Below are 22,275 nucleotides of genomic sequence, written 5' to 3' on the forward strand. Positions count from 1 at the left end.
CTGAGTCACAAGGGAAGCCCAAGCATACTGGAGTAGGTAGCCTATCCCTTCACCAGCAGATCTTCCTGACCCAGGAATCAAACCAGGGTCTCCTGCATTGCAGGCAGATTCTTTACGACTGAAATATGAGGGAAGCCCTTATCTGGTTGAATTTTGTCCAGTTCTTTTTCTGCATCTATTGACATGATTGTATGACTTTTCTTGTTAAGCCTATTATATGATTGATTATGTTAATTGATCTTCAGATATTGAACACACACCTGGAATAAATCCCACTTGATTTTGGGGTGTAATTATTTTTATACATTGCTGCATTTAATTTGATAACAGTTTATTGAGGATTTTTGCTTTTATGTTCATGAAAGGTAGTGGTCTTTAGTTTTCCATTCTTGGTATATCTTTGTCTGGTTTTGGTATAAGGAAAATGCTTGCTTCATAGAATGAGCAAGGAAGTGCCCCTTCTGCTTTTATTTTCTGGAAGAGATTGTATATCATTGTATGTCATTGTATCTGGAAGAGAAATTATATCATTTTTTTCTTTGAATGTTTTGGTAGAATTACAAGTGAAACTATCTGCATCTGAAGTTTTCTGTTTTGGAAGCTTATTAATTGTTAGTTACATTTCTTTAATAGATGTAGGCCAATTTGACTTATCTCTTTCTTGTCCTGGTAGATTGTGCCTTTCAGGAAGTGGGTTTATTTCATATAACTTAGCAAATTTGTTGGCATACAGTTGTTCATAATGTTTCTTTATTATGCTTGTATCAGAGAGATTCAGTAGTGATGAATTTCTCATGTTAGTAGTTTGTATTTTCTTTCAAAAGATTTCTGAAATTAGTAGTTTGTTTTCTTTCTTTCTCTCTCTCTCCCATGGAGAGCCTGGCTAGAGGTTTATCAGTTTATTGATCTTTTTAAGAAACTAAGTTTTGATTTGACTGATTTCTTTTCTACTGATTTTCTGTTTTTATGTCATTGATTTCTTCTGATTTTTAATTATTTCCCAAACTTTTTAGATTTAATTTGTTGTTTGTTTTCTAGTTTCTTAAGGTGGAAGTGTAGATTTGCATTTCTTAATAAGTGCATCAGTGTTATCAGTTTTCCTCTAAGCACTGCTTTTGCTGTGTCATACATATTTTGAGTTCAGTCGCTCAGTTGTGTCCTACTCTTTGTGACCCCATGAACCACAGCACGCCAGGCCTCCCTGTTCATCACCATCTCCTGGAGTTCACTCAGACTCACGTCCATTGAGTCCATGATGCCATCCAGCCATCTCATCCTCGGTCATCCCCTTCTCCTCCTGCCCCCAATCCCTCTCCCAGCATCAGGGTCTTTTCAGATGAGTCAGCTCTTCACATCAGGTGGCCAAAGTATTGGAGTTTCAGCTTCAACATCAGTCCTTCCAATGAACACCCAGGACTGATCTCCTTTAGGATGGACTGGTTGGATCTCCTTGCAGTCCAAGGGACTCTCAAGAGTCTTCTCCAACACCACAGTTCAAAAGCATCAATTCTTTGGCCCTCAGCTTTCGTTATAGCCCAACTCTCACATCCATACGTGACTACTGGAAAAACCATAGCCTTGACTAGATGGACCTTTATTGGCAAAGTAATGTCTCTGCTTTTGAATATGCTATCTAGGTTGGTCATAACTTTCCTTCCAAGGAGTAAGCGTCTTTTAGTTTCATGGCTGCAATCACCATCTGCAGTGATTTTGGAGCCCCCCAAAATTAAAGTCAGCCACTGTTTCCCCGTCTATTTGCTATTAAGTGATGGGACTGGATGCCATGATCTTAGTTTTCTGAATGCTGAGCTTTAAGCCAACTTTTTCACTCTCCTCTTTCACTTTCGTCAAGAGGCTGTTTAGTTCCTCTTCACTTTCTGCCATAAGCGTGGTGTCATCTGCATATCTGAGGTTACTGATATTTCTCCCGGCCATCTTGATTCCAGCTTGCGCTTCCTCCGGCCCAGCATTTCTCATTATGTACTCTGCATATAAGTTAAATAAGCAGGGTGACAGTATACAGCCTTGACGTACTCCTTTCCCAATTTGGAACCGTGTCAAGTTCTAACTATTGCTTCCTGACCTGCATATAGGTTTCTCAAGAGGCAGGTCAGGTGGTCTGGTATTCCCATCTCTTTAAGAATTTTCCACAGTTTATTGTGATCCACACAGTCAAAGGCTTTGGCATAGTCAATAAAGCAGAAATAGGTGTTTTTCTGTAACTCTCTTGCTTTTTCCATGATCTAGCGGATGTTGGCAATTTGATCTGTGGTTCCTCTGCCTTTTCTAAAACTAACTTGAACATCTGGAAGTTCATGGTTCATGTATTGCTGAAGCCTGGCTTGGAGAATTTTGAGCATTACTTTACTAGCGTGTGAGATGAGTGCATTGTGTGGTAGTTTGAGCATTCTTTGGCATTGCCTTTCTTTGGGATTGGAATGAAAACTGACCTTTTCCAGTCCTGTGGCCACTGCTGAAATTTTCAAATTTGCTGGCATATTGAGTACAGCATTTTCACGGCATCATCTTTTAGGATTTGAAATATCTCAACTGGAATTCCATCACCTCCACTAGCTTTGTTCGTAGTGATGCTTCCTAAGGGGTTGGGGGGACACACGCATATTTTGGTAAATTATATTTTCAGTTTCATTTAGTTAGAAATATTTTAAATTTCTCTCTAGATTTCTTCTTTTATTTATATTTTACTTAAAATTACCTTCTTTAATCCCCAAGTATTTTGAAGTTTTCCAGCTGTCTTTCTGTTACTGATTCCTGGAGTTTACTTCCATTGTTATTTAGGAGTGTACTTCAGTATGATTTCTATTTTAAATTTGTAATGGTGTGTTTTTTGCCCAAAATATGGTCTGTCATGGTGAATATCCATATGACCTTGGGAAGATTGAGTAGTCTTTTGTTACTGGATGCAGTATTCTATATTCAGTTAGATATAGTATTCAGTTAGATTTAGTTAATTTTTTGGTTGGTATTCAGTTCAGCTATACCGTTAATTGATTTTCTGCCTGTTGGATGTATTAGTGATAGAGGCAAGTTGAAATTTGCAGTTGTAATGATGAATTTGTTTATTTCTCCTTGTGATTCTGTCAGTTTTTAAGTCATGTAAATTTAAGCTCTATTGTTTGGTGAATACACATGGGTTTATTATGTTGGAGAAGTGACCCCTCCAACATTACCCCCTTTTCTTACTCAGACTATTCTTTGTTCTGAGATCTGCTTTCTCTGAAATTAATATCACCACTCCAGGTTTTATTAGTGCTGTTGTTGTTTAGTTGCTAAGTTGTGTCTGACTTTTGTGACCCCATGGACTAGCCCCCCAGGCCCCTCTGTCTGTGGGATTTTTCCAGGTAAGGATACTTCATTGCATTGCCATTTCCTTCTACTGATCTTCCCGGGATTGAACTCAAGACTCCTGCATTGGCAGGTGATTTCTTTACCACTGAGCCACCTGGGAGGCCCTTTTTTAGTGTTAGCATTGATTATCTTTCTTCATCTTTTGATTTTTTAAATCTAAATCAGTGTGTGTCTTTATATTTAAAGTGGATTTCTTGTATATGTCATATGGTTGGGTATTGTTTTAAACCACTCTGACAGTATCTGTCTTTAAATTAGTGTATTTTAGACCACGCATACTTAAATTTATTATTGAAATAGTTGGATTATTATGTATTTATAACTGTTTTCTATTCATTGCCCTTGTTTTTTTCTTTCATTTTTTGACTTTCACTAATTTTCTGCCAATTTTCTTCCCTCTTTTAGCTTATCAGTTACCCCTTTTTAGAGATTTTATTGGTTGCCATGTTATTTGCAGTACATATTTACAACTAATCTACATCTACTTTTAATAACACTATATGACTTCATACTGGTAAAGGTATAAATGCATATTCCCGTTTCTTTCCTTCCATACCATTGCTGTCATTCTTTATACTTTTCTGTAAGCTACAGTCACCACATACATTATTGTATTATTGTTTGGAATAAGTTGTTATCATTTAGTTGTAAGTCAGAACATTGACATTTATTTAATAGTTTGTGGTTAGCAGTGGTTGGGCTTAATAGTTCTGAATTTGTTTTCCTTTTATTGTAGAATAGAGCAAATGAAAACCTGTTGGTCTTGGGAAGTAGACTTTTCATTATGATGAAAAGAGAAGGAGAGAAGGTACAAATATGGGATGGAGGGAAGTGAGGAAGAAACTTGTTGCATTGGATTTGAATTAGAGTTACCAGGACAAACTTATAAAAATCATAAGTATATTGTATGTATGAGGTTAAAGCATCTGCCTCCAATGCGGAAGACCTGGGTTCAATCCCTGGGTCGGGAAAATTCCCCTGGAGAAGGAAATGGTAACCCACTCCAGTATTCTTGCCTGGAGAATCCCATGGACGGAGAAGCCTGGTAGGCTACAGTCCACGGGGTTGCAGAGAGTCAGATAGGACTGAGCGACTTCACTTTCACTTTCACTTACCAGGACAAACTTATAAAAATCATAAGTATATTGTATGTATACATATTTACATTTATTTCTTTTTCTGACCACTAAAATTGTCTAAATGAAATGATGCCACGGTAGCAATAAACATATCTGATATCCAGATTTTGGTTTCTAAAGACTATTCCCCCATTGAAAGAAGCCAGGAATTTTTGGAGAAATGTCTGATTTCAGGTCTGGAGCAGGGAAAGTGAAAGGTGAGTCTGGAATATCTTTGTGGGCTAGGAAGCAAGGAAGTGTTCAAATAGTAAAAGGATCGTGGCAGGGCACAGCCTTACAGGGCTCTCACTGAGCATATCTGGGTAATTTGAACATTAATGGATTAATGGAACAGTGTTAATAGATTATATAGCACCTTGAATAAAGAACTGATGAAACCATAGAGATTACACGAAATAGTGTGGTAGGGAAGAACATATTTTTATAGAAGAATGGTAGCAATGATAGAAAATCACCATTTTTTGAAACCACCAAGATAAAAATAAAGGAATTATCATGACAATGAGATACAGATGCTTTATCTTTTTCCAAGTTGGTATATAGTTGTCCCAACACTGCTTAATCATCTTTACACCAGTGTTTTGAAGGGCATTTTTATCCCAAGCTGAATTTCCATACTGTCTTTCTGTTCTGTTCTATGATCTCTGTAGATGTTGTTCTCCATTATTTTATGATTAAAGCTGTGTTGTGTTTTGGTAGGGCCAGGTGCTCACTCCTTTATCTTTATTCTTTTTGTTTTTTTTTCTTTGTTTTCATTCCTTTTCCTGCATGGTTATTTTTCTACAAGAGTTTTGGAATGTTCATGTATCATTTCAGAAAAAGGCTTAGTATTTCTATTGGCATTGTGTTGAATTTAAAATTAGTATATTTGCATAATGTTTTTTTCAATATAGAAACATGTTTCCATTTGCTTAATTCTTCTTCAGTTTAAAAAGTGCCTATCCATAGGGCTTGCACACTTATGTTGTGTGTATCCCAGGTCACCCTGCCTCCTGTCTGGTTCATAAAAATGAAATAATTTGTTTCAATGCATCTTCTAAGTGGTTTCCCTTCTCCCTCTGTTTCTCTATTTCTCTTTATACAAAGGCTATTGTTTCTGGATGTGTTAATTTCATGTGTTTCAAATAAATATGCTTTTGTTTGCAGTAGTTTTTTACTTGACTTGCATTTTCTAGGTTTATAATCATCATTTGTTAATGATTTTCTAATGTTTCTAAAATTTGGATATTATGAAAATTGCTGCATATTCTCTTTGTATTCAAGTGAAAGATTCTGGGTTAGTTCATTATATTTTTAGTGTTAAGTTTTCACTACCTTTATAGTATTTTAAGGAGCCTGAATTATATATGGTTTGTCAAAAGTATTCTGTTCTCTAGTTTTCAGTACTTTGAATATTACATGTGATTTGTTATTAAAAATGGTTAACTTATTGAGGTTTACAAAATTCTAAAGTAGCAATATGTGCTTAGTGGTTTAAAAAAAAAAAAAAGCACCATGGGAGGGTGGCTGCCTCTTCACTTTCAAACTCTTTTATCAAAAGTAAAGAGTTTATATTTTGAGTCCTTGTTGTGAATGATAATTTTATTCACTTCTGATTTGTGTTACCTACATAATTATGTATACAGACAGTATCTGAACTTTTTTTGGTGTAAGGTCAGAAACTGTTTGCTGGTCTACATCTTTAATCTTCTAACTGTACAATTTCTGTGATTTGTAACCTTAGTTTATATCATCAGACCTTTTGAAAGTTGCATCTTGTTCTCTTATCCAGTGCTTTAGCTAGAGATTGACCTGGTGCTTTATCTAAGGATTGAATATAAACAGTTTGTAATGTTATTGATAATATTTATGTTGGTACTACCTTCAGTATATCTTTAGAAGCAGTCTACTTTCCATCTCTGCTCCACAGCCTGTGTGATCTCTCACCTGGATCTCTGCAGTAGCATCTTGTTTAGTATCCCCTACTATAATTATTATTATTATTTTTTTGGTCTGTGTAGATGAAATTCACACAATACAAAATTAACGATTTTAACTTTTCAAGGGTTTTTAGGTTATTCCATGTTTACAGCCATCACCACTGTCTTAATTCCTTTCAAATTGCTTTCAAAACAAAGCCATGCTTCTTAGTCACTTCCTCCTCCTCCCATTCTCCCCAAGGTTTCCAAAACCCACTAATCTCCTTTCTGTCTTTATGGAGTTTGTCTCTACCAGGTACTTCAGAGAAGTAGAATCATACCATATGTGATTTATGTCTGAGTTCTTTCAGCTTAATGTTTTCAGAGTTCGTCTATTATACAGCATGTATCAGCATTTCATTTGTTTTTATGGCTGAATACTATTTCCTTGAATGGATATGACTTTTTTGTGAATAGTTATTTGTTTGCATGTATGTTTTTTCATTCTTTCGGGTAGATACCTAGGAGTAGTATCACTGGGTCATGTGGTAACATTATGTTTGGTGTTTGGAGAAACTGCCAGACTGTATGAGAGTGTATATGATAGTTATTTCTCCACATCCTTGTCAATACTTATTTCTTTTTAAAAAAAGTTAGAGCCATCTTACTGGTTCAGTTCAGTTCAGTTCAGTTCAGTTGCTCAGTTGTGTCCGACTCTTTGCGACCCCATGAATTGCAGCACGCCAGGCCTCCCTGTCTGACACCAACTCCCGGAGTTCACTCAGACTCGTGTCCATCGAGTCCGTGATGCCATCCAGCCATCTCATCCTCTGTTGTCCCCTTCTTCTCCTGTCCCCAATCCCTCCCAGCATCAGGGTCTTTTCCAATGAGTCAACTCTTCGCATGAGGTGGCCAAAGTACTGGAGTTTCACCTTTAGCATCATTCCCTCCAAAGAAATCCCAGGGCTGACCTCCTTCAGAATGGACTGGTTGGACCTCCTTGCAGTCCAAGGGACTCTCAAGAGTCTTCTCCAACACCACAGTTCAAAAGCATCAATTCTTCGGCACTCAGCCTTCTTCACAGTCCACCTCTCACATCCATACATGACCACAGGAAAAACCATAGCCTTGACTAGATGGACCTTAGTCGGCAAAGTAATGTCTGTGCTTTTGAATATGCTATCTAGGTTGGTCATAACTTTCCTTCCAAGGAGTAAGCGTCTTTTAATTTCATGGCTGCAGTCACCATCTGCAGTGATTTTGGAGCCCAAAAAATAAAGTCTGACACTGTTTCCACTGTTTCTCCATTTCCCATGAAGTGATGGGACCAGATGCCATGATCTTCGTTTTCTGAATGTTGAGCTTTAAGCCAACTTTTTCACTCTCCTCTTTTACTTTCATCAAGAGGCTTTTGAGTTCCTCTTCACTTTCTGCCATAAGGGTGGTGTCATCTGCATATCCGAGGTTACTGATATTTCTCCTGGCAATCTTGATTCCAGCTTGTGTTTCTTCCAGCCCAGCGTTTCTCATGATGTACTCTGCATATAAGTTAAATAAGCAGGGTAACAATATACAGCCTTGACGTACTCCTTTTCCTATTTGGAACCAGTCTGTTGTTCCATGTCCAGTTCTAACTGTTGCTTCCTGACCTGCATACAAATTTCTCAAGAGGCAGGTCAGGTGGTCTGGTATTCCCATCTCTCTCAGAATTTTACACAGTTTATTGTGATCCACACAGTCAAAGGCTTTGGCACAGTCAATAAAGCAGAAATAGATGTTTTTCTGGAACTCTTGCTTTTTCCATGATCCAGCGGATATTGGCAATTTGATCTCTGGTTCCTCTGCCTTTTCTAAAACCGGCTTGAACATCTGGAAGTTCATGGTTCACGTATTGCTGAAGCCTGGCTTGGAGAATTTTGAGCATTATTTTACTAGCATGTGAGATGAGAGCAGTTGTGCAGTAGTCTGAGCATTCTTTGGCATTGCCTTTCTTTGGGATTGGAATGAAAACTGACCTTTTCCAGTCCTGTGGCCACTGCTGAGTTTTCCAAATTTGCTGGCATATTGAGTGCAGCACTTTCACAGCATCATCTTTTAGGATTTGAAATAACTTAACTGGAATTCCATCACCTCCTCTAGTTTTGTTCTTAGTGATGCTTCCTAAGGCCCACTTGACTTCACATTCCAGGATGTCTGGCTCTAGGTGAATGATCACACCATTGTGATTATCTGGGTCGTGAAGATCTTTTTTTGTACAGTTCTTCTGTGTATTCTTGCCACCTCTTAATATCTTCTGCTTCTGTTAAGTCCCTACCATTTCTGTCCTTTATGGAGCCCATCTTTGCATGAAATGTTCCCATGCTATCTCTCATTTTCTTGAAGAGATCTCTAGTCTTTCCCATTCTATTGTTTTCCTCAATTTCTTTGCATTGATTGATAAGGAAGACTTTCTTATCTCTTCTTGCTATTTTTTGGAACTCTGCATTCAGATGCTTATATCTTTCCTTTTCTCCTTTGCTTTTTGCTTCTTTTCTTTTCACAGCTATTTGTAAGGCCTCCTCAGAAAGCCATTTTGCTTTTTTGCATTTCTATTTCTTGGGGATGGTCTTGATCCCTGTCTCCTGAACAGTGTCACAAACCTTGTCCATAGTTCATCAGGCACTCTATCTATCAGATCTAGTCCCTTAAATCCTTTTCTCGCTTCCACTGTATAATTGTAAGGGATCTGATTTAGGTCATATCTGAATGGTCTAGTAGTTTTCCCTACTTTCTTCAATTTAAGTCTGAATTTGGTAATAAGGAGTTCATGATCTGAGCCACAGTCAGCTCCCGGTCTTGTTTTTGCTGACTATATAGAGCTTCTCCATCTTTGGCTGCAAAGAATATAATCAATCTGATTTCAGTGTTGACCACTCAGTGTTGATCACCTAGTGAAGTAAGTCAGAAGTATCATATGACATCCCTTATATGTGGAAAATAAAAAGAAATGATACAAATGAGTTTCATTTAATTTATTATATCTTCTTTTGAGAAATATTTATTCAACTCCCTTGCCTGTTTTTCAGTTGAGTTGTATTTTTTTGTGAGTGGTACCAATTCTTTATATAATCTCAATATTAACCCCATATCAGATGTATCATTTGCAAATATTTTCTATTTGTGGGTTTTTTCACTTCTTTGGTAATTTTGATGAAGTCTGGTTTATCTGTTTTTTTCTTTCATTGCTTGTGCTTTTGTTGTCATATTTAAGTTAGTGTTGCCTAAATCAGGTTTGTGAAGATTTATACTTTTGTTTCCTTCTAAGAGTGTTACAGTTTTAGGTCTTAGATCCATTTTGAGATAATTTTGTATATGATGTGAGTAAAGGGCCCAACTCCATTCTTTTGTGGGTGAATATCTAGTTGTCTACCCCTATTTGTTGAAAAGTTGTGCACCATTGGATGGTCTTGGTATCCTTGTTGAAAACAAATTGATCATTCAGTTTTATTACTGAGGTCTTTCTTTATTACTTAGATCTCTTTCAGTGTGTTTTGTAGTTTTCAGTGAAATTTGTTGGTTGTTTATTCCTAAGTAATTGTGTATATATATATTTTTGATGCTGTTACAAATTGTTTCCTTAATTTCATTTTTGGAGTGTTCATTGATAGTGTATAGAAATATAACTGATTTTTGTATATTGATATTATATTATGCAGCTTTTCTGAGTTCACTTATTATGGGATTTTCTGTGTGTCAGACCATATTATTTGTGAATGGAAATAGACTTCTTTCTTTTCCTCATAGCTTAGTTGGTAAAGAATCTGCCTGCAGTGCAAGAGACACTGGTTTGATTTCCTGGGTTGGGAAGATCTGCTGAGAAGGGATAGGCTACCCCCTCCAGTATTCTTGGACTTCCCTTGTGGCTCAGCTGGTAAAGAATCTGCCTGCAATGCAGGCCTGGGTTCAGTTGGGCAGATCCCCTGGAGAAGGGAAAGGTTACCTACTCCAGTATTCTGGCCTAGAGTATTCTGTGGACTGTATAGTATACGGGGTCACAAAGAGTCCGACACGAGTGAGCAACTTTCACTTTCACTTTTTTTCCTATCTAAATTCCTTTTATTTCTTTTTCTTGCCTACTTACCCTGGCTAGAATTTCTATTACATTATTAAATAAATAAAGTGATGAAAATGGACATCCTTATCTAATTTTTTTATCTCAGGGAGAAGACTTTAAGCCTTTTAACATTAAATATGATGTTAATTTTAAGTGTTTTTTTTTTTTTTAATAAATGTCCTTTATTAGGTTAAGGAAATTTCCTTCTGTTACTAGTTTGTTGAGGTTTTTAAGTTATTATAATTTCTTTAAAATCATTTAAAGCATGTTGGATTTTGTCTAGTTTTTCTTTTGCATCAGTTGAGGTGATCATATAGTTTTAAAATATTTTCTTTAATTTTGTTAGTGTGGTGTATTAGTTTGCTCAATTTTTGTGCTGAACTACCCTTGCATTCCTGGGATAAATCCCTCTTGGTCATGACTGCTAAATTTGACTTGCTAGTATTTTGTTGAGGATTTTTTTTTACATCTGTATTCATAAGGGATATTGGTCTAGTATATTCTTGCTTCCTTCTAATCTGTTTTCTGCACTGTGGCCTGAGTGACCTTTTTAAAATGTCTAAGTTTGAACGTAGAAAAATTTCCCCAATTTGAAAAAAAGCTATTAGAAATGCATAGCAAACATTTTACTACACGGTGAAATGCTCAGAAACATTTTCACTGAACGTATTGACAAAATAAAGGAACTTACTATTTTTGCTAGTATTACATTGGACTTGAAGTCCTAGCTAAAGTGAAACAGCAGGAGAAGGAAATGAGAAATTAACATTGGAGCAGAAAGCATAACTGCTAGTATTTTTGAACAAGATTGAGTATTGACTTAGAATATTGAAGAGAATTCTCCATTTAAGTCTATTAATATTTCATAAATTTGCCAGAAAAAGTTTATGTAAAACAGCACGAAAAAAATTGCACTTTCCACATACTCTCAATATGTAATTAGAAAATGTAACTGATATAGAGTGATTTTTATAGTTATTTAGAGTACAGCTGTTTGATTTTTAAAATCAGAAGGAAAATAATGGACTGTTTTGTAAGTGGTTCCAGCCAAAAATGTCTGTGCATATTAGAGAAAATAAGACTCCTGTGGAGTTGAGAGCAGCAGAAATGAAAGTGGTCAATGTAAGGAGACAGTATCAGAGAATTGTTTTATTCATTGGGGTAGAGAATCCTTTGTTAGAATTTGTTTAGTTTTACTTTTTCTTAATTACCTATAGAGTTAGTATATGAACAGTATTTAATATGGTTTGTTTTGAGAACTAACAGAACTTTCCTCCATCCCATTTCCCATATTCCAGAAACAGTTATTTAAAACCCTTTGACTGATTGTTTTGGGCACATATCGTCTCATTTAAAATAATATACATATATTTCTGCTTCTGGAATTTTCACGTATCATCTGTCTACTGACTTTTTGCCATGGAGGATAAGGGTTTGGTCCCCTTTCACACTCCACCACACATGTGTACCTTCTTTTTTGCCCTTGTTCTTTCCTCTAATTTGGCTTTATTTCTAGGTCGAAGTAAATATTGCCCTTTTTTTTAGAATAGCTTTATTGCGATACAATTCATATACCTTAAAGTCTCCTGTTTAAAATATACAGTTTAATGGCTTCTAGTACATTTATAGAGATGTGCATCTATCACCACTATCAAGTATTGAACATTTCATTGCCCTAAAAAGAAACTACACTTCTTAGCTGTCCCTGCGTGATCTCTCCATCTCCAGCAGCCCTAGGCAATCACTAATCTACCTTTTTTGTCCCTTCTGATTGGCCTACTCTCAGCATTTCATATAAATGGAATTACACAGTATGTGCTCACTTGTCACTGGCTTCTTTCACTCAGCATGTTTTCAAGGTTCATCCATGTTGCTCATGTATTGATGCTTCTTTTTTTTTTCTTGCTAAATATTACACTACATGGATTTGTTATATTTTGTTTATCCACTCATCAACTGATGGATATTTGGGTTGTTTCCAGGTTTTGAATATTTTGAATAATGCTGCTCTGATCATTCTGGTGTAAGTGTTTGTGTGAACATGTGTTTTCATTGTAAACTCTTTCTAAGGAAGATACTAAGTCAAAAGTTGCAAAGGCAATAATATATAAAAAGTTAAAACTTTGGTGCAAAAAAATGCCATAAACAAGTTGATTTTTAAAAGTGAATGATAGGGAAAAGATCTGTTCTATAAATAATGAATTAATACCTGTAATCTAAAAATTTATTATTTGAAATGCAAATGACAACTAATAAGATAGGCAAACAGTAAGAACAGTCAGTTCAGAAAACAGATGACAAATGATCATTAAACCGATTTAACTTTGGTTCCTATGATTGGGTGAAATCTGATATATAATGATATTTCCCCATATATTGTCAAAGATTTATAATATTCAGAATAATGTGACCAGTGATTTTCAATAATGTATTTATTGAGGTCCCCTTATTGACCTGAAATGAAGTGTATAGATAATGTAAGCAGCTGACAAACATAATTTTTAAAAAAAAATCCTTAAATATAATAATGAAAACAAAAGAAGTAGTTTATGGCAGAATAACATTTCAGTATATAATTTTTCTGCTGTGATCATTAAAGTATAAAAGAGTTAGAATTTAAGAGAAGTAAGAAAACTAGAAACCATTCTACAAAGTAAATAGAGACAAAAACCAGATGGTATAAGGGGATAAATAGACCAGATTTATTGTCTATGATGAGATTGAGGAAACAGCCTGAATTGAAAAGGGGTAAATATACCAAGATAAATTTGACACTGAGCAAAAGTGGTAGTCTTACAGATGAGCTCCACTTTACTTATTTGTTTTTGACTTAAAATAATCCTCTATTGGGATGTGGAACAGTGTGGTGACAGAGTAAATTGTAAGATTCAGTCCTCATTGACACCAAGTCAGACAGAAGTTCTTTTACCAGTAATAATACTTGAAAATGCAGTGAATGTAGTTAGACTTAACATACATTTTGTTTTCTTATTTGATGGGTACCATGTAAAACAATTTATTGAAATTCCTGTAATTTTAGGACAAATATACTTGAAAATTCTAAATGTAAGCGACTTCGGGTTAAGTACATGGGACAGGGTCAGGACAGAAACCTGGGGTGTAAATATTGAGAACTGTGTAATATGGCAAATGGACTAGTTGAAGTACTAATCCCTGGTGGCTCAGATGGTAAAGAGCCTGCCTGCAATGCAGGAAACCTGGGGGTTTGATCCCTGGGTCAGCAAGATACCCTGGAGAAAGGAATGGCAACCCATTCTTGCCTGGAGAATTCCATGGACAGTGGAGCCTGGTGGGCTACAGTTCACGGGGTTGCATAGAGTCGGACATGACTGAGTGACTGATAACATACACACACACTAGCAAAAAAAAGCTGATCCCATAATGCTTGCCTGTGACAAGAAATTGTTAGCTATTGTGTACTTCTATGTATCCTGAGGATAATAGAACTATATTTTAAATAGTATTCCATAATTTAGAATTTTTATCAGTAAATGTGGCCTTCCTACTCTTTAGTCTGATTAAGCTATGTAAAATTTAAAGTGGGTAAAATTGTAAAATGTGGCATATTACCTTGGTGGTGCGTAAAGAGAGAGAAATTGAAGCGGACGTGCTGTTACAAAGTTCTCTAAAAGGCTGTATAAAAGTGGTGAATGTTACGTATGACATTGATTTTATAAATATGTATACCACATTTTTCAAAAATATGCTTGAAAAGGACAGTAAACATGAAAATTAGGATAAAGCTCTTGAAGTGAACCTCAGAGAGGTGGTAGACTCCAAAGTCCCAAGTTAACTAGCTGTGTATAATATGGGAATCTGTACCCTGAATTGGAAAGACTGATGCTGAAGCTGAAACTCCAATATTTTGGCCACCTGCTGTAAAGAGCTGACTCATTGGAAAAGACCCTGATGCTGGGAAAGATTGAGGGCAGGAGGAGAAGGGGACGACAGATGATGAGATGGTTGCATGGTATAATGAACATGAGTTTGGGTGGACTCTGGGAGTTGGTGATGGACAGGGAGGCCTGGTGTGCTGCGGTTCATGGGGTTGTAAAGAGTCAAACACTACTGAGCAACTGAACTGAACTGAACTGAACTGTTCCCTGAATACTTCACTAACTCAAATGCTTTTTTGTTTCCCCCTTAACTAGGAATTGTGGTGCTTGGAATAAACAGAGCCTATGCCAAAAATTCATTGAGTAAAAATCTTATAAAAATGGTGAGTGTAAAGATTAAATTATTTGCTTCTAAGATTATGGTACAGTGTTGACACCAACCTGAAAATGATTTTTCCTCTTTTCCTACTTATATTCCCTGTTTCTGTTCAGCTTTCAAAAGCTGTGGATGCTTTAAAATCTGATAAGAAAGTACGGACCATAATAGTCAGAAGTGAAGTCCCTGGGATATTCTGTGCTGGTATGTAAAAAGATTAAATTTTTAAAACTAGTCTAATGTTTCCTCAGTAGTAGCCTCTTTTCCATTATAATAAAGTGTTCTGTGGTTTGAATTTCATTACCAACAATTCCTGTTTGTTTTTCTGCTGTTGTTACAAGAAAAAAAAATGTTTGCTCAGAAAGAAATCTTTGCAACATGTGGAGAAGTTGTTTTGGAAGTTGAAAAAAATAGTTTGAGCAATTAGAATATTTGTTTGTGGTACTTGAATGATCTTTATGAAAGATGAGCTGGGAAGGAAAAATTGTGTCTCCTACTCAAAACAATGTGCTCTGTGTTTATAAGTTACTTAAAAAGTACTTCAACTGACTAGTAGTAACTACCCCAGTGTAAAACGTTAAATGTAGACATAAGCTTCGGAGGTTTGTGTTTGTAGTAGTGCCCACTCAAATATGTGTCCACAAATTGTTATTTTAAATTGGTGTCTACAGCAGTGAAGTGTTTTTTTTTTTTAATTTTTTTCTGTTTGTGCTGTTACCAAAAGCCAAAGATTAAGTTGCCTTGCATTTTCCATATTTGTATTTCTAAGTCATGAGATTGAATGAATCTGTTTCAACTAGTCAAAAATATAGATGATTAAGATAAATAAATGCTGATAATATACAGTGTTATTGTATTTTATTAATAAGTAAATGAAGGTAGAAGTGGAGGGGTGAAAAAAAATTCTTCCAGTAAACGTATAAATGGGGTAATCTACTTGAGATTATCAAAGATTTGAGGGAACAACATATAGTATGTTATTCATTCAAGTACTTTTGAGCATTTGGAGTACTCCCAGAGCAGTGCTGGGAACATGGGGGAGTATTTTTAAACAATGTTTTTAAGAAGTGTCTTGCTTTAGGCCGATATTCTTTAGTTTGTCATTATTAGATTTTTCAAGCTTCTAACTCTGTAGCTTCCACCTTAAAATACTATGAAATTTTATGGTATTTAAGAACATTCAGTGTAAATGAATTATATTGCGGTTTTTGATATAATGTACCATATATAAAAGGATTAGTTTTAGCTTCAGTTTGGTAATCAGAGAGAGTAGGTTGATCAACTGCCTGGGTAAGGATGATTTGCAGTAAAGTTTCTGCTGCCTCTACATGTGTCCAGCTTGAGTAATGCTATCCTCCTGGTGTTGTCAGAGGCTTGATGTGACAGTGTACATAACGCACAGTGTAGTGGTCAATATATTGTACCTGATCATAGTTTTTATAAGGACTAAAATTTATTAAAATTGTTTTCATAATATGAAAAATGCTGAGAGTCAGACATGACTGAGCGCCTTCACTTTCACTTTTCATTTTCATGCATTGGAGAAGGAAATGGCAACCCACTCCAGTGTTCTTGCCTGGAGAATCCCAGGGATGGCAGAGCCTGGGTGGGCTGCCATCTATGGGGTCGCACAGAGTTGGATACGACTGAAGCAACTTAGCAGGAGGAGCAGCATTTATTCATTCTTGTTGAAGAATACAGCCTTTCACATAATTAGAGTGTTAACTTTTATTCTGAAGTAGTCATATTCAAAAGAAAAATCCTCACAAATAGTGTACTCATTTATTGGTTATTCTCTTAGCTCCCCATTCCCTAAAGTTACTCATTTTATTTACGTCTTCCCTTTCTGCCCCCACAAAGGTTTCTCTTCTCTGTACATCTGTGTTCTAGTGGCATCTTGTTCATTTCCAGAAACTTAAAGCTTATGAAGTGATCTTGCTTCAAATTTCTTGAAGAGAGTAACTTCTCTTTTTCTCCCTTGAAAATCTTATATATTCTCACATCACAGCATATAATAGAGACTCACCAAGTACTTGCTGAATTTAATCAGCCTTTTGGAGACATAAATGGCAACCCACTCCAGGATTCTTGCTTGGAGAATCCCATGGACAGAGGAGCCTGACGGGCCACAGTCCCTGGGGTCGCAAGAGTCAGACACGACTTACCGACTAAACCACCACCACCACCAATTAGCCTTTAAAGTGTGCTGTGTGATTCACTGATTTTTTTTTTCAAAGGTTATTGGGTTGTGAGCAATTTCTCTGAAATTGTCTCAGACTACTCTCGTATTCACCGACAGTAGCTCTGGCTCCTGCCTTTGGTTCTTTTTTCTGTATCCTTTTTCTAATATACTAGAGGAACAGGTAATTAAGCATTATTAAAGTGATTCCGGTGGTTTGGGGGAGAATGGATACATTAATATGTATGGCTGAGTCCCTTCGTTGTTCACCTGGAACTACCACAACTTTGCTTATTGGCTATACCCCAATATAAAATAAAAAAGTTTATATATATATAAAGTGATCCCCACATGCACTGGAGGTTGCACTGATTGATTTCTGACTTTTTATGTAAATCTGTTCAGTTCAGTTCATTTCAGTCGCTCAGTCGTGTCCGACTCTTGCCACCCCATGAACTGCAGCACGCAGGCCTCCCTGTCCATCACCAACTCCCGGAGTTCACCCAAACTCATATGCATCGAGTCAGTGATGCCATCCAGCCATCTCATCCTGTGTCGTCCCCTTTTCCTCCTGCCCTCAGTCTTTCCCAGCATCAGGGTCTTTTCCAATGAGTCAGCTCTTCGCATGAGGTGGCCAAAGTATTAAGAGTTTCAGCTTCAACATCAGTCCTTCCAATGAACACCCAGGACTAATCTGCTTTAGGATGGACTGGTTGGACCTCCTTGCAGTCCAAGGGGTTCTCAAGAGTCTTCTCAAACACCACAGTTCAAAAGCATCATTCTTCGGCACTCAGCTTTCTTTATAGTCCAACTCTCACATCCATACATGACTACTGGAAAAACAATAGCCGTTGCTAGATGGACCTTTGTTGACAAAGTAATGTCTCTGCTTTTTAATATGCTGTCTAGGTTGGTCGTAACTTTCCTTCCAAGGAGTAAGTGTCATTTAACTTCATGGCTGCAGTCACCATCTGCAGTGATTTGGGAGCCCAGAAAATTAAAGTCAGCCCCTGTTCCCACTGTTTCCCCATCTATTTCCCATGAAGTGATGGGACCGGATGCCATGATCTTAGTTTTCTGAATGTTGAGCTTTAAGCCAACTTTTTCCACTCTCCTCTTTCACTTTCATCAAGAGGTTCTTTAGTTCCTCTTCACTTTCTGCCATAAGGGTGGTGTCATCTGCATATCTGAGGTTATTGATATTTCTCCTGGCCATCTTGATTCCAGCTTGTGTTTCTTCCAGTCCAGCATTTCTCATGATGTACTCTGCATAGAAGTTAAATAAGCAGGGTGACAATATACAGCCTTGACGTACTCCTCTTCCTATTTGGAACCAGTCTGTTGTTCCATGTCCAGTTCGAACTGTTGCTTCCTGACCTGCATACAGATTTCTCAAGAGGCAGGTTAGGTGGTCTGGTATTCCCATCTCTTTCAGAATTTTCCACAGTTTATTGTGATCCACACAGTCAAAGGCTTTGGCATAGTCAATAAAGCAGAAATAGATGTTTTTTCTGGAACTCTCTTGCTTTTTCGATGATCCAGCAGATGTTGGCAATTTGATCTGTGGTTCCTCTGCCTTTTCTAAAACCAGCTTGAACATCTGGAAGTTCAGGGTTCACATATTGCTGAAGCCTGCCTTAGAGAATTTTGAGCATTACTTTACTAGCGTGTGAGGTGAGTGTAATTGTATGGTAGTTTGAGCATTCTTTGGCATTGCCTTTCTTTGGGATTGGAATGAAAACTGATCTTTTCCAGTCCTGTGGCCACTGCTGAATTTTCCAAATTTGCTAGCATATTGAGTGCAGCACTTTCATAGCATCAAATTTCAGGATTTGAAATAGCTCCACTGGAATTCCATCACCTCCACTGGCTTTGTTCATAGTGATGCCTCCTAAGGCCCACTTGACTTCACATTCCAGGATTTCTGGCTCTAGGTGAGTGATCACACCACCGTGATTATCTGGGCCATGAAGATCTTTTTTGTACAGTTCTTCTGTGTATTCTTACCACCTCTTCTTAATATCTTCTGCTTCTGTTAGGTCCATACCATTTCTGTCCTTTATCGATACCATTTTTGCATGAAATGTTCCCTTGGTATCATCTCTGGTTTTCTTGAAGAGATCTCTAGTCTTTCCCATTTTGTTGTTTTCCTCCATTTCTTTGCATTGTTCGCTGAGGAAAGCTTTTTTATCTCTCTTTGCTATTCTTTGGAACTCTGCCTTCAGATGGGAAATTCTTTCCTTTTCGCTTCTCTTCTTTTCACAGCTATTTGTAAGGCCTCCTCAGACAGCCATTTTGTGTTTTTGCATTTCTTTTTCTTGGGGATGGTCTTGATTCCTGTCTCCTGTACAATGTCACGAACCTGCATCCATAGTTCATCAGGCACTCTATCTATCAGATCTAGTCCCTTAAATCTATTTCTCACTTCCACTGTATAGTCAGAAGGGATGTTATATGAGATAGCTACCTGTAAAATGATATTCCCATTATGACTGCACCTGTGTCAACTATGTCTACAGATGTAGTTCAGCTTTCTGTAATAAGTATATTAAGAAGTTGTATTAAGTGAATATACACAAAGAAAATAATTTTCAAAAACTTAGCAAATGTATTTAGTGTATTTTCCATATTAGATAACCAAAATCATAACATTAATTGAGTTTCTGAATGATTGTTGCAATGTTTGAGAGGAAAAATTTCAGAGTGTAAAAACCGTGTGTCACAGTTCAGATGCTTTCATTTAATAGAACCCCTGTGAACCTAAGAGCCTGTTTAAAGGTAGTGGCTTTGCTGGAATTCCTTCTGACTCCTGGGGCAGGGTTTTTACTAAATCAGTGATTTTAATCTTTTGGGTTATGAGGTCTCTAAGTTCTTAAAATTTCATGCACTTAAACAGTCACCTATGGTGACTGAGAATATGTGTAATGGTATAATGGCATTCTGGTTACAGTAATATGGTTAAATGGATTTTCTCTGATTAGCCACAATGAAATCTAAATGCACAAAAATGTATATCATAGCCATTATGACTGTAAATGTTTTTTACACATGCTTTCAGATACTATGCCTTATCCATAGCATGACTCTAGGTTGGGAATCAGTGTTACTGTTTTCTTTCTTATGGATTTGAACATTGCTTCTGGGTTTATGATTTGCATATATTTTTCTTAGAATACTGAGAAATACCATTTTGATAGTTAGAGTTTATTGTGAAGTACTGAGTAGTTTTATCTTGTTTCTTACATGCACAGAAACAGACATACCAAAAAAACTGAAATAATTTTACTGTTTCAATGTTTGAGTCAAAATTTTAACATTATCTGTAATCAAATCATGAGAAAGACCTTTTAATTAGGCTATTGTATTGGATGTAAATGTTTAATCCTGCTCATCTGTTCATTTTCTTGTTCTTTTAGTGTTCTGACACTAGGTAGCGAAGTATGTATGTATTGTTTTTATCAAAAATTTTATGAGAAATTACTGAGGCTGAGGATATTTTTTTTTTTTGTCTTGAAATTCCTGAAATAGATTATAAACAGTTCTTGGTAATTGATGTAGAACTCTAAATTGAGTGATTCACTGAATTATACTAGTTGGTTCTTTTTTTTTTTAAAGTAAAGGTACTTTTGCTTCTGCTTTTGAGTTCTAGTAAATTACGTTCTGACTAAAAACTTGGCACTAAAATTGTCAGTGTGCTTTATTGAGTGATATATTGTTCAAGTGGATGTAGATGTCATGACAGTTAGATATGTGGAGTCCTCTGATTAATGAAGTTATCTATTCAGTATTGTTTAGAATCTCAAGTTGTTATATTTGTTAGTTTAAATGTTAGTCCCTTAGAGAGTTTGATAAGTAATGTGAAACGATATTAATTTGTATTAATTCCGTGTAAGGTTCTTTTTTGGAAATAAGAATACCTGTGTTATAGACGTAGGAATTACTTGCCATAAAGTGTAGCTGTTTTAAGTACATATGTCAGTTTTGACAGGTGTTTAAACCATGAGGACAGTTGTGATATACAACATAAAGCTTTCTTTTTTCATTTTTAATTGAAGTGTGACTAACTTGTATTACTGTGTTAAGTCCAGGTGCACAACATAATGATTCATTCTTTCCATACATTACAAAATGATCACTATGATAAGTCTAGTTACCATCTGTCACCATGCAGTTATTAAATATTATTGACTGAATTCTCCATGCTATACATTTTATCCCTATGACTCATATCTTTTGTAAATCGAAGTTTATACCTCTTATTCTTCCTCATCTATTTCATTCATCTTCCTGCCCTGTCCCTTTTGGCAACCACTGGTTTGTTCTCTGTCTGTGACTTATTTTTGTTTGGTTATGTTTGTTTATTTGTTTTGTTTTATAAATTCTACATGTAGGTAAAATCTTAGAATATTTGTCTTTGTTTGTCTAACTTATTTCACTTGGCATAATGCCCTCTATGTCCATCCACGTTCTTGCAAATGGCAAGAGTTTTTTCTTTTTTGTGGCTGAGCAATATTCTGCTGACCACATATGTATATACACCACATTTTCTTTATCCGTTCATCTATCAGTGAACACTTAGGTTGCTTCCTTATGCTGGCGATTGTAAATAATGCTGCGTTGAACTTATGGATGCATATACCTTTTTGAGTTAGTGTTTTAGTTTTTTTTTTGGAAAGGAAAAATATACAAGTCTATGTATTTAAAAATATGAATGACGATTTCTACACTCTTTTCTTTGGAAAGATCCCAAGGAGGGAAATTGCTGGGTCATATGATAGTTCTGTTTTTAGGTTTTTGAGGAATGCCCATACTGTTTTCCATAGTGGTTGTATGAATTTGTATTCCCACCAACAGTACACAAGGGTTCTCTTTTCTCCACATTCTCATCAACACTTGTTATTTGTTTTTCTTTTTTTTAATAGCCATTCTTACAGATAGGAGGTAATATTTCATTGTGATTTTTATTTATATTTCATAATGATTAGTGATTTCACCTGTCTGTGTGCCATCTGTATATCTTCTTTGGAAAAATGGCTATTCAGGTCCTCTGCCCATTTTTTAATCAGAATATTTGTTTTTGATCCTGAGTTGTATGAGTATTTTGTTTATTTTGGATATTAATCCCTTATCAGATAATATAATTTGCAAATGTGTTTTCCATTTGTTTTGTTGGTAGCTTCCATCAATGTGCAAAAGCTTTTTAGTTTGATACAGTATAATTTGTTTATATTCACTTTTGTTTCTGTTACCTGAGGAAACATATCCAAAAAAATATTGCTAAGACCAGTGTTGAAGATCATACTGCCTGAAGTTTAAGTTTTCTTCTAGATTTTTGGTTTCAGGTCTTATATTTAGTCTTTAATT

The 22,275-nt window shown here is 36.1% G+C and overlaps 1 protein-coding gene across 2 annotated transcripts in view; it reads left to right on the top strand.

Moving 5' to 3' along the window:
* AUH (AU RNA binding methylglutaconyl-CoA hydratase) overlaps window positions 1-22,275 on the top strand; it is a 192,829-nt gene that overhangs the window by 5,949 nt on the left and 164,605 nt on the right. For both annotated transcript variants that reach the window (XM_040245966.1, XM_040245973.1), the window contains exons 2-3: window positions 14,672-14,739; window positions 14,849-14,936. In XM_040245966.1, coding sequence (XP_040101900.1) covers window positions 14,672-14,739; window positions 14,849-14,936 — 156 coding nt within the window. The remainder of the gene's footprint in view (window positions 1-14,671; window positions 14,740-14,848; window positions 14,937-22,275) is intronic.

The sequence above is a fragment of the Oryx dammah genome, unplaced genomic scaffold (assembly GCF_014754425.2).
Source record: "Oryx dammah isolate SB20612 unplaced genomic scaffold, SCBI_Odam_1.1 HiC_scaffold_1, whole genome shotgun sequence".
Classification (NCBI taxonomy): Eukaryota; Metazoa; Chordata; class Mammalia; order Artiodactyla; family Bovidae; genus Oryx; species Oryx dammah.